Source organism: Malania oleifera, chromosome 11, assembly GCF_029873635.1.
Source record: "Malania oleifera isolate guangnan ecotype guangnan chromosome 11, ASM2987363v1, whole genome shotgun sequence".
Taxonomy (NCBI): domain Eukaryota; kingdom Viridiplantae; phylum Streptophyta; class Magnoliopsida; order Santalales; family Ximeniaceae; genus Malania; species Malania oleifera.
The window spans coordinates 51,755,799-51,768,982 of NC_080427.1; the positions used below are offsets into that span (position 1 = coordinate 51,755,799).

The 13,184-nt window shown below is 35.5% G+C and overlaps 1 protein-coding gene across 1 annotated transcript; it reads left to right on the forward strand.

The window, feature by feature from the left end:
* The first annotated feature begins 11,251 nt into the window (after positions 1–11,251).
* LOC131167527 (alkane hydroxylase MAH1-like) lies at positions 11,252–12,811 on the forward strand. The gene has a single exon (XM_058126331.1). The coding sequence runs from the start codon at positions 11,252–11,254 to the stop codon at positions 12,809–12,811; it is 1,560 nt and encodes a 519-aa protein (XP_057982314.1).
* Positions 12,812–13,184: the final 373 nt, after the last annotated feature.

Below are 13,184 nucleotides of genomic sequence, written 5' to 3' on the forward strand. Positions count from 1 at the left end.
TGCAGAAATCTCACCGAAAACCCGAGTTTGAGCTATTTATACTCCTGACTTCGTCAACGAGACACATCACTTCGTCGACGAGGCCAAGAACACAGTTTGTCAATGAACTCATAACCTTCATCGACGAATTTCAAGCCCTAAAATAGCCCTCTTAGTAATTCCTCATTGATGAGACACGTGTCCCCATCGACGATCCCAATAAACTGCTTCATTTACGAACGCTTCGTGTTCATCGACAAGATCCTGCTGTGACCCCTTTTAAAATTTCATTTTTCTCTCATTTCTTTTATTATTTAATTGTTATAATTCACTAGGTCTCTACATTGGTAAGGAAGAGAAACTTGGGTTTCAAGTTTTGCTCGAAGGGTTTTGGAGAAGAGAAGGGAGAAAATGTGAGTTAGGGTTTCGAATCTAAAGGGCAGAGAGGGAAACAAAAAGGGATAAGGAAGCTTCAGAAAGAGATGAAGCTTTGGTTGCAGGTTAGAGTAGATTGGGGAATGCATAAGGATCAGATACCTTAAGGTTTCGTTTAGGTTTGCAAAGAGAGTTACAGAGAGGGAGGTAAGAGGAAGAAGAGAGAGAGAGAGAGAGAGAGAGAGAGAGAGAGTAGATAGATAGAGAGCGAGAGCTAGCTCCTCGCCCCGCGATCTTCCTTAGAGAGAGAGAGCGAGAGTCTCTCTCCTCTATATCGCTCTATCTCGAGCGAGCTCGATCTCTCGCGCGCGCGCTTCGGCTACGCTCTTCTCTGCTCTCGCATCTCTCTCTCGCTCTCTCTCTCGCTCTCTCGCTCTCTCGCGCTCTCTCTCTCCTCTCTCTCTCTACCTCTCCTCTCTCTCCTCTCTCTCTCTCTCTCTCATAGAGAACGAGTGGAGAGGGAAGACGCAGAAACTATGGTTTTCACCTCAAGTTTATATATAAGTACTGAGTCGCTCATTGTTTTTTTAGAAGGTAAGTTGTAGAGAAGAAAGGAAAGTGAGGAAGGGAGCTTTGGCACAAGCTAGGGTTTCGAGAAGTAGCAGAGAATAGAAAGGAGGGAGAAGGAAGAGAGAAGGGAAGAGAGGGGCTTTGAGAGAACGAGCGAATGAAAATGAGGGGAGAGAGAAAAATTTCAGTTTAAATATCTCAAACCCAGGAATCGTAGGATGGCGACACGTAGCGTTTCATCTTCCATTGGTATGTGACACATGGAGTGTTCACCTCCACGTGGGTTGAGGCTACATAGCTCTCTCTAAACCGCACGATGTGTGCTCTCTTAGGACGACGAGGATCTCCCCACATCACTAATCCATGTTTGTTTCCCCCCTAGCCGTAGGATTTGTGTTTTCTTGGAACGACACAGATCATGCCACATTCCCCTTGACCATCGACACCAGGCGCCCCACCTACCACGCCTTCAACGCCTCACGTGGTCGCTCTTCAACCATCTGATCATAGTCTCCCAGTGACGACCATGATATTGCTGCGTTAGGCATTAGGTCACTTTTGATCCATCCACTCGTTGGCCAACACGTGGTTTGACTCAGTTCCCCACTGAACCAGCATGCCTCACCTGAATTGGCCTCAAACTGTTTTCCTATTTTATTTATTGAACTATATTATTTAAGCATTTAATAATTCAGCAAAAATTCAAGAAAAATCATAAAAAATCAGAAAGTTTATAAAAAATTCAAAAAAATTAGAAGAAAATTATAAAAATATTTTTGACTCATTTTTCGTTATTTCATTTTTTTTGTATTATATTATTTAATCGTTTTAAAATTTGGGAAAACATGAAAAGTCATAAAAAAATTATTAAAAAATTTAGAAAAATTACTGAAAAATTAGAAAAAAATGTTTTTGAGGACTAAACTTTGTTTTTATTCAAAATTAGTTCAAAACGTCCCCAAATATTATAAAATATTATTTCATACTAAAAAACCCTACAAAATTTCAAAATTTCGGGAGTCTATTTTTATACAATATTTTCTCAATTTTTGTTTCCCTATGATTTCAAAAGGAGGCATGGGCTCTTTGGAGTATTGTATGCCTTAGTTATGAGGGAATATGTATATTATGTAAATATTTGTGTAGGTTAGTATTTTGTATGTGTATGTGTATTTTTACAAATTTTCGAAGGGAGTAATTTAAAAGGGTATTAAAGTTAATTTGAGGGATAATTTTCAATTAATTAGGTACCATTCGTAGATAAGGTGTGTAGGAGGTGCTAATACCTTCCCCCTCACGTAACCGAACTCCTGATCCCTACTTTAATAATATAGACCGATTCTACCCTTAATTAAGTAGTAATCACGTGTTCTAACCACACTCAAAAAGGTAAGTGGTGACTCCACTATCATCTATTTTTTACGAAAATCAAAATCACTTTTTATTTCATCCACCTCGGGACACCCCTCGCTCTGCACGAACGTCGCTCCAATCGTAGTTGAAGGACGATTCACAAAAATCATTCAATTTTCGACAGCAACAATATATACACATATATATACATAATTTTTGTATAGGAAGATGCCAGCGGCAATAGTGAAATGGGTAGATGTGGGTTTAATACTCACTCATAAATCAAAAAGGGAAAAGTGCATGCATGGTAGCAGCCTTTTACTTTCATGGGTCTCCTTCATACGGCTAGGGAGCTGCAATAATAATATTTACAATTTTTTTAATGGCTCTCTCTGGTACCTATCTTCTTTTGTGTGTTATCATTTATGGGCAGGCACAACCATATTGAGGTACTTTTTATCATGCATTTCAAACTCATTTATACCATGAAAATAGTTATTCAAGCCAATTCATTAAGGTATCAAATGAGTTGGAGTAGAATTAATTAAAATTTTCATAAAACTATAGAAGTCATCAAGCAAAACTTAAGTTAAGATTGAATACACTTATTTAATTAAGTTTGTTGTTGCGATATGTGATTCATTTTAGGTTAAAAATAAATTTCTTTGTCAAACTTGTGAGGTAGATATATACTTGTATTATTAGGGTGGTCCAAGTTCTTTTATCGTACTTGTCATAGTACAAAATAAACTTCCTTGGAGCTCTTATGTCTTAACTCTTGTTATTCACTGTAAAGAGGTAAGATCAGATTTGTTGATTTGAAAATTTAGGGATTGGAAAAGAAGTGAAAAAATAAAAATCTAAAAGTCTGACTAAATGGGGGTGTAAATTGACATCGTTATATTCACCTTTATTTAAATCTTTGAACGAGTGCACCTAAGAACATTTAAAAGGACGTAATTTGAAGTTATAAAAGTGAGCAAATGAAGCTGTAGATAGGCATTACATGAGTCCAAATGAGTCAACTTTAATTTTAGGCAAAACCTAACTTGTTTAATGAACAAACTTAAAAGAGGCATTTATATAGTTCATTAATGCAAAATAATCGAACTTACAAACCTTTACCAACTGAGTTAATTAGTTGTTCACGAGCAGAGAAATATGAACTTCAATTATAAATAAGCTAAATGTGACTTTCAACTCATGGTTCATCTCTTGATCTTGAAATATGAGATTAACATTTCATTTTTAATAAGCTCGGCATTTTTTTTCCTAGGGCTTTGATAACTTTTAGTGAAAAAAAATAAAAAATAAATAAATAAGTAAAAAGAACCTCATTTTTCCTTCAATTTGAAAATTAAGGAATGCATATTTGTTGTTGATGGTCTTGTAGGTATTGATGGTTCAACCATTTGATAGCTGGCGACTGAATGCTAGAAGTTGACAAGCCAGAGTAGGACTTATTACTCCTTGTGGGGTTGAGCCCATTAATATGCAGTACTCCTTCAATGGGCCTTGAAATGTTCATACTAAGTTGGTAGAAAATGTAAATGCAGGAAAGTGATAGATCCATGTGGCTGTACTAACTATGGGTTTAGTGGTTGGATGGGATAAGGGTGTTGATGTGTAAAACCGAATGCATAGCGAAATAATAGGATCATATAATGTAGTAGTATTCAATAGTGTATAGTACATAAACATCACAATCACGCAAATTATATAAAAACAGTAACAAAAACACAAAGAAATACGTGGTTCGATAATATTTACATTTATGGGAGCAATCAGCAACGATTTTTTACTATCTTGTGTCAAAGACACAAACCCTATTACAAATACATAATAAGTAACGTATATATAAAGTTCCCGAAAGTTTTCCCTCTAAATCTCAACAAACTTAACGTCCCTATTCAAAATTTGAAAATCTACGCTGGATTCCCGAGTCAAGCTGTCAACGATTTCAAACAAAGAGTAAAGTCTCTCTGAAACTGGACCAAATCGTTAATGGTTACAAGGCTATCATCGACGGTTTCCCCTGCTGACATCAGCATCTTGATTTTCACCATGTTTTCTCTTTGTGCATGCATTCCACTCAGTATATGAGTTACATATCACAACAGATGTAATATTAGGTCAAACTCTAAAAGGATAGAAAAGAAAAAAGGCAAAAGAAGAAGAAGAATAAAAGAATAAATAAGTAAAAAGAGATCTCAAGTAATTATTATATTGAGTAGTTTGAATTTGATTTTGTGCTTTGGGACCAAAAAAAAAAAAAAAACTATTAGACTAGGTTGAATTCAATTGAAAGTTTGAATTTAAAAGTTCATTAGTTTTGGACCCAAACTAAACACAAAATACACTAGTGATTCTTATTAGCTTGAAGCTCATATCCTTAACCATGCATGATCAAGAGTAAATCATTCAATTGTTTAGGGAGCATTTTGGATTTTGTAAACCAAATGACACCTTAAAAAGATAAATGCACGAGAAAGTCTTCTAATTTATCAAACCACAAATGCATCTTAACCCAGAAAGAAAAAATTTATATAAAAGTCCAACACTAAATCCGAGTTGGACTCAAAGTTTGGGGAAAAGACACTAACCTCCCCCGAGGTTTGACAAAGAGACAATGAACCTCTCTAAAGTTTTAAAAAATTTAAAAATATTCATGAAATTTCAAGAATTACAGAGACCTTCTCTAAGGTTTGCCAAAAGATACAAATTTTTCCTTATATTTTGCAAAAAAATAAAAGATTTTTTATGGAAGCTTTGTATTTTTTTTTTTAACAAATTTTAAGAGAGGTCTGTAATATTTTTGAAAATCTCAAGAGAAGTTGTTTCGAAGATTACAACTTTTTATTTAAGATAATACTTTGATATTTAAGTAAAGAAAGGTACAAGAGCGAGTCCACTATTTTAGTGGATCAATCGAGTATTCAAAAATCATAAATATTATATAATTTTTTAAAAACTTATAAAAAATTTTACTAATAGTTACAAACATCGAGTTGGATTTAAATCTTATATGATAAATTTGTGAATAGCAATATTATTACACGATTGTGTTTTACATGTTTGTTTTAGTTTCGGCTTGATGGGCCCTATAACACCGTACAAAAATCATGCTTTTTGTATTTATAAAATTAATTGAGGATGTAGAAGGGATGCCAATCAAAAAGTGAGTATCATGTAGGACCCACAACTAGGGGGAGCCCATCTCCCAACCTCTTCATATCAATGAATTCAAGCTGCCACAAAATTAATCATCTGAAAAAGTGCACGAAGAATTGAAGATGAGACAGTTAATAGTTAAGGGGACATGCAAAGCCTGAAAAGTGCACGAAGAAAAGGGTCCCTACTAGGCATTGTTTGGATAATTTAAAAAGAAAAAATACATTAAAAAGATCCGTCCATATGGAGAATTTAATTTGAGGTAAAAGGAAGAGAAAAGAGGAACAAAAAATATTTATTATTATATTAATTTTTTTAAAAATAAAAATTTATTTAAAGACCTTTATCTCTTAAAAGAAAGACTAATTATTGTATATAGGATGCATTTTTAATAATGAAAATAAGACAATTAATCCTCTAAATTTATTCCACTAAGAATATATTAATTTAACAATCTTAACTATTTTTTAACTAGTCCTTTCACTTCAACCTATGTTATTTTGTTTTTGCAAATCTTTGTTTTTTAAATTTTCTTTTGAATGGTATTTTCTTTGTGAGAGGGTGATATAGTAATTATCTCAAGGATAAAAGACACAAACCTCTCATGAAGTTTGACAGAAAGACATTGACTTTTTTTTTTTTTTTCAAAAGGTTTCAAAATTTTTAGGACTTTTCCTAAAATTTCAAAAATTTCAAAGACTTTACTTAAAGTTTGTCAAAAAAACACAAATCTCCCTTTGTATTTTATAGAAAGACAAATCTTTTGAGAGGAGATTTGTATTTTTTTTTTTTTTAGCAAGTCTGAGAGGTGGTCTGTGATATTTTTGAAACCTCAAGTTAAGTTCATTTGTTTTTTTTTTTTGGTCAAATTTTAAGAGGGTTCAGTATCTTTCACCCTTATTTCAAATTGGCCCCATGACTAAAAAAGGATTGAGTTTGAAAAGTTGTAACGTCAACTATTGCTTCCTTATCTATAATTATTTAGAAAATGTTCGACATCAAAAGTGCAAGTTGCAATGCAAACATAGTTCTTCAAAGAGATAAAAAAAAAAAAGAGTTTATAACCCTACTCTCTTGTTCTTCACTCTTGAATAATTTTTCAACTCAACATAGAGGCGTAACCTACGTTAATGAGATTATCCTCGTGTGTCTAATTAGAATACTACAAAAAAGGTCTGTCCAAGAAAAAGAGAAAAAGAAAATTTTTTTTTGGGCCGCTAATATTGCTATTAATGGACCATTCGATGGATAGTCAACTTCTCGATGTCTGGCATGAAAAACCAACACGTGGGCCGACAGGCCTAGCCTTGCTTTTCATCGTTTTTGGGCTAGGCTTTGGTTTGGCTTCATATAGATAATTGAAAAATGGTAAAAGTATTTTTAAAATTACTTTTATTATTTTCAAAATTTTTGAAAAAATTATACATATTCTTATTTTAATTATATTTTAAATAGGCATTTTTTATTTTAATTTTAGTTATAAGTAATATAAAATAAATGATTTAATTCATAATAATTAATTATATGTATGCATATTCAAATTAAAGAACAACCACCTTGAAGACACATAATCTTTCAATTTATTATTAAAGACGTATGTATTTAAATACATGTTTGATCTCGAATTTGAAACCTAATCCAATAGCTTATCAAATCAAATTGTCTTTGAGAGACTTGACTTAATATTGAAATTGATTTGATGGCATATGAATGACTTTTAAATCCATTAATTATATAAACCAGTCACATGACCATGTACATAGGAAAGTTTTCATTCTTCTCTCATTAAAGGTTTTTGGTTGTTGTCATTTTCTAGAACTAGCTAAATTTTTGTCACAAAATAATATTTATTAAAATTTTTTTATGATAGATCGGTAGGGGGAATAAAATGGGTTGAAGGTCGACGGGTGATTCATGATTCTTCTTTTTAAATCGAGTTTGGATTTAATACAAGTTGATCCATTTATAAACGGATCAACCCGAATTCGACCCATTTATTAAATGGGTTAGGTGGGTTTGGATTGGGTTACTCGGCGGGTGATTTGTTTATGACCCGTTTAAAAATAAAATGAAGGAGTGTTTTTTTTTTTTAAATGTCATTTTATATAAAATGTTTAAAATTTTAAAAATAAATAAATTATATATTTTAAACGATAACCAGTTTATTAAATGGACGGCTTTGAGTTTACATAGTAGTCACCCATTAATAAACGGGTCAACCCAAACCCGAACAAGTTTAACCTCCACCCGTTTATGACCTGTCCGAACCCGGTCTGTTAACCCATTTTGCCACCCCTACGGTTCAATAACCATTACTAATGGTGTACTATTAGTTACCCATATGCAATTTGTCACTAAGAATAGAATATTAGTAACCCAAACTATGTTGTCACTAGTAAGTTCAAAGTCCATGGTAAGATTTTTCTTCAAAGACTTGTAGTGAGAGATTAGTATTTGTCACTTATAATGTAATATTGGAGATAGAGTCAAAATCATCACTAATGTTAATTACTAGTGACTAAGGAAATTATCACTACTAATAATAAACTAGTAATGACCAATTCAAAAATCATCATTATTAAAATTAAAATTAGAATAGTGATAGATCGCCAACTGCAAGTAATACCTCTTGCTAAAAGCTAACAAAATCTTTACTTCTAATAATAAATTAATAGTAATCAATCTAAAAGTTGTCACTATTAATATTAATATTAATATTAATGTTAAAGTTTTTAATGACACTTCAGGATCCATCATTATTGTTGCATAATAATGATCAATTATTTTTTAATACTAATAATTAATTAGTAGCGATCAATTTGAAAATCATCACAATTAAAGTCAATCTTAAATTTTTTAATGGCGGATCTAAAATCGTCATTAATTATAATTATTTTAATTTCACTTTTGTGTTCATCGTGCGATCGGGATCAAAGTTGGTCTTAATGGATCACTACTGATAATCCAGTACGTCCATCTTTTTCCATGGTATGAGTAGCTTGTAGTTAATCACAGAAATAATATATAGAATAATTTGTGGACGTATATATCTTCTATAATTGGACGCAATGAACTTCCATGCATGCTGGTCGACGTCGTTTTAGCATTTCATGACATGAGATTTCCCTCGTATACACAAGTGGAGCCGCTGCCAACTGGCTGCTTGTGGTTATCTCTAGGGTTAAACTTAAACCTGCTCAAGCATTTAATATTTGTAGTTGGTGTCCTTTCCACTTATGGCGTGGTGGATAGGGCAATCGTCCAATTAAGAGGAGGGCTCAGAAGACATCCTTGCAATTTAGGGTCAATGGTCAAGCTGCCATGGCTCTAGGGTACTTGGTGTAGGATCAATGCAGAATAAGGGAACAATATTTAATAAGAACACACTAAGAGAAATATTATTTAACAAAAGAAAAAGGTTTACAAGAATAAGAAAAATACATGAAATTCCTATAAAAAAATTCTTATAAGAGAATTCTTGACTCTCACTTTCTCTGTCTAGTTAGAGGTCGGAGCCTCCTTTAAATAGAAACGGAGCGAATGAATATATCATGGCATCTTAGCCCAAGAGCTCATTGCTATTGGAAAGCAATGAGACTTATCGAAAAATCACAAAAGTACAATCGAAAGTTCTTTATTTTTCAATTAATAAAATTAGTTCTTATGATATGACAATGGTATAAAAAAATATATTTTCAGCAGCACAAAATCAGCAAGAAAAATAATCACAAATATCAATCAAATGACATACAATTTTACAAGGAAAACCCTTTCAAATCAAAGGGTAAAAACTACGAGACTTGAGAGTCCACTAAAAAATTTTACTATGATAAAAGTGTGGGTATAAGATCACAATTTTCAACTATCACAATGAGTATATAACTCTAATTTTTAGTTTATAACAAGAGATCTTAAAATCAAAGAGCGAAAGTTGAGAATTTCACAAAAAACGTGGTTACTTTTCAAACCCGATATATGATGATATAGTGCTTGAACGACCAATCCGACAGATCAAAATCAGCGTCTATGAGTCTTCTATCTACTAACAACAAATCCGCTCGATTGGACCACAGATGACCCTCCAATCGTCAGTTGATCAAAACTCCACACTACAGCAAAAACTCAAATTTTATCAATGTGGTTCTTGTTCAAAAGCCGATATATAATGCTAAATTATTTGAATGATCGATCTGACCGTTCAAAATCAGTGTCTGTGAGTCCTCTATATACGAATAAAAAATTAGCTCGATTAGACCACAAATGACCCTCCAATCGTCAGTTGATCAAAACTCCACACTATAGCAAAAACTCAAATTTTATCAACGTGGTTCTTGTTCAAAAGCCGATATATGATGCTTAAATATTTGGATGACCGATCTGACCATTCAAAATCAGTGTCTATGAGTCCTCTACATACGAATAAAAAATTAGCTCGATTAGACCGCAAATGACCCTCCAAACGTCGGTTGATTAAAACTGCACACTATAGATTGAAGAAATCCAAAATTTCTCTTCTGCTTCTTCCTCTTTTTGCCGCACACTTTTTCTCACTTTTCTAATAGAATTTTACACTGCCAATCTTAATTTTCTTTACTTAAATTAGGTGTAAAAAAAGGCCTAAAGAAACTGAGCTTAAGTGGTTGAATGAATTTTTCCACATAAAGGGATACCCACACCCAACAGTTGCAACCAACCTGCCCCAACCATTACTAGTTGGTCCCTCTACATGTACTTTGATGGAAGAGGAGCCTAAGCCACAGCCCAACCATTACTAGCTGATCCCTCTACATGTACTTTGATGGAAGAGGAACCTAAGCCAAAATTGACTACAGTAGTCTCTCGTGCCTGTAATTAACTATAAATTAATTAATGCACTGGTACTGCAAATCTTTCTTCTTTAACATTATATTAATTACTTAGTGGTTCAAAACAACCATGCTAAACATGAGAAGCAGCTACCTAATCCTCATTGGAAAATTATATATATAAGAGATTTGTCTCTCCATGTATTTGAATATCTGTATTTTAAATATTAAACATATGACAAATGAATCTTACATTCATTAATATTAGCTATTTAAATAGGACAATCTATTTTTAGCATGTTTAGAATTTAGGAAATAGACACACAAACACATTAAGGGATATATCCCATGGAAAGTAAATGAGTAAAACTCAAGTTGAGTCATACTCAACTTGTTAGGTTCGCAAGCAAACTTGTTTAGTAGCTCGTTGTGCTAACTCATGAGCATACTTATTTATTGACTCATTTACTAGCTTCTTTACTGGTTTGTTAATGGTTCATGAAATGACTCGATATTAAACTTATGAACTAAATCAATTTAATCTCATATATTGATTTTAACTTTCAAAAATATTTTTCTAATCATCTTGATTAATTATTAATTAATTTAATGAGTTTAATGATTAAATTTGTTTACTACTTTGAAACAAGCTTTAGTCAAGTTAAACTTCAGCTTGAACGTGAGTTTGACTTGTATATTAACATGAAATGAGTTTTACTCGAGTCGAATTCGAAGCGAACTCGAATTATATATTGCTAAATGAGTCAAATTCAAATAAAAAAAGAAACTTAAAACTCGATTCAAACTAGAGCTCACTTTTAAATAAATGATCCTTTGGCTAGACTCATTTTTTTTTCCAGAATGATTTTCGTGGTTGCTACTTGGAGAGTTACAAGTGTCCGGCCCAAATACCATGGGTCGGGGCCCACCTGGCGCTTTTCATATTACAAAAACCCACTTAAGATTAGAACTAGCTAGGAACGCAAGTGCCAAAAACAATGGCCACCATTGGAGTCATAGTCGCAGAGCTATTCCTAGCCCTGCTCTTCATCCTCCTCTTCTACAGCCAGCGCCGGAGCAAGGGCTCTCCGATGACCGACTGGCCCCTCGTCGGCATGCTCCCGGGTCTCCTTCACCACGCCCACCACATCCACGACTACGCCACCCACCTCATGAAACTCAGCGGTTTCACGTTTCACTATAAGGGCCCCTGGCTCGCGAACATGGACATGCTCATCACTGTCGACCCCGCCAATGTCCACCACATCCTCAGCAAACACTACATCAACTTCGAACGTGGCCCCGAGTTCAAACGCATATTCGAACCCTTCGGCGACGGCATTTTCAACTCCGACAACGATTGGTGGAAGTTCCAGCGCAAGTTCACCCACTCGCTCCTCAAACACGACAAATTCCAGCGCTTCCTCGTGACAACCACGCGCCGGAATGTCGAGCAGCGGCTCCTCCCCGTGCTCCGCCACTTCTCGGAGCTCGGCACTGAGGTGGACATGCAGGAGCTGCTCCAGCGGTTCAGCTTCGACAACAACTGCTCCATAATTCTAGGTTTTGACCCCGGCTGCCTCTCTCCGGAGCTGCCGCAGGTCTCGTATGCGACGGCGTTCAACTGCATGGAGGAGGCCGTGCTCTACCGCCACCTCAAGCCAGAGTTCTACTGGCAGCTGCAGAAGTGGCTCCAGGTCGGAGAAGAAAAGAAGTTGAGCTCGGCCTGGGCGGTGTTCGATCGGTTCCTGATCGAGCGCATCTCGGCGAAGCGAGAAGAATTACGGAGGAGAGCGAAACACAATGATGGCGATAATTGCGCCGATACCGATCTTTTAACCGCTTGCATTGAGGAGGCCCAAGGAGACGACAAGCAAACGCGCGTTTTGAGGAAGTCAGATAAGTTCGTGCGAGACACAGCGTTTAATCTGCTCGGCGCGGGGAGAGGCACTATAACTGCAGCCATGAGCTGGTTCATCTGGCTGGTCGCAACGAACCCTTCCGTGGAGAAGAAGATCCGAGAAGAGATTGAGAAGAATTTAGGTCAACAGGAGAGGAAAAGTGGTGAAAAATGGCGGGTTCTAAAAGAAGAGGAGGTGAACAAACTGGTGTACCTGCACGCAGCGATTTGCGAATCGCTACGGCTGTACCCACCGATACCGCTGCAGCACAAGTCTCCGGTTCAGCCGGACACGCTTCCGAGCGGGCACCGGGTGGGACCGGATACGAAGGTACTGCTGTCGTCGTACTCGATGGGGAGGATGGAGGAGATATGGGGAAAGGACTGCTCGGAGTTTAGGCCAGAGCGGTGGGTGTCGGAGAAGGGAGGGGTAAGGCACGAGCCATCGTATAAGTTTCTGGCATTCAACGCCGGGCCGAGGAGCTGCATAGGGAAGGAGATGTCGTTCGTGCAGCTGAAGATCATAGCGACGGCGATTCTGTGTAATTATGAGGTGAAGGTGGTGGAGGGTCATCCCATTTCTCCACGGATCTCTGTTGTGCTGCATATGAAACATGGTTTGAAGGTTAGGGTTTCAGAGAGGTGCAGCACTACTTGATGATGAGGAAGAAGAAGATGGTGATTGCGTAAGTGCGTGCCTGCATGCATGTTGGGTCATGGATGGATTGTTAATTGTGAACTACTCTTAATTAATGTTCTTCAGTTGTGATTAATCGTATGAGATGCATATCATAGTTGTAATTTGATTTTATAAATTAATGAATAATATCATTGCTTGAAATTCCATCTTCACACAAACATTCCATCGCCTTAAAGTTATTTTTTTCCCCAATTTCGAGATAGGATGGATTTCATTTTTTTAATTTGAATTTGTATCTATCATGAAGAATTCAATATAAATTTATATTGTATAATTTAAATTTATATAAATTCAAATCAGAGTCTAAATTCTAAACTTCAAAAACACTAGT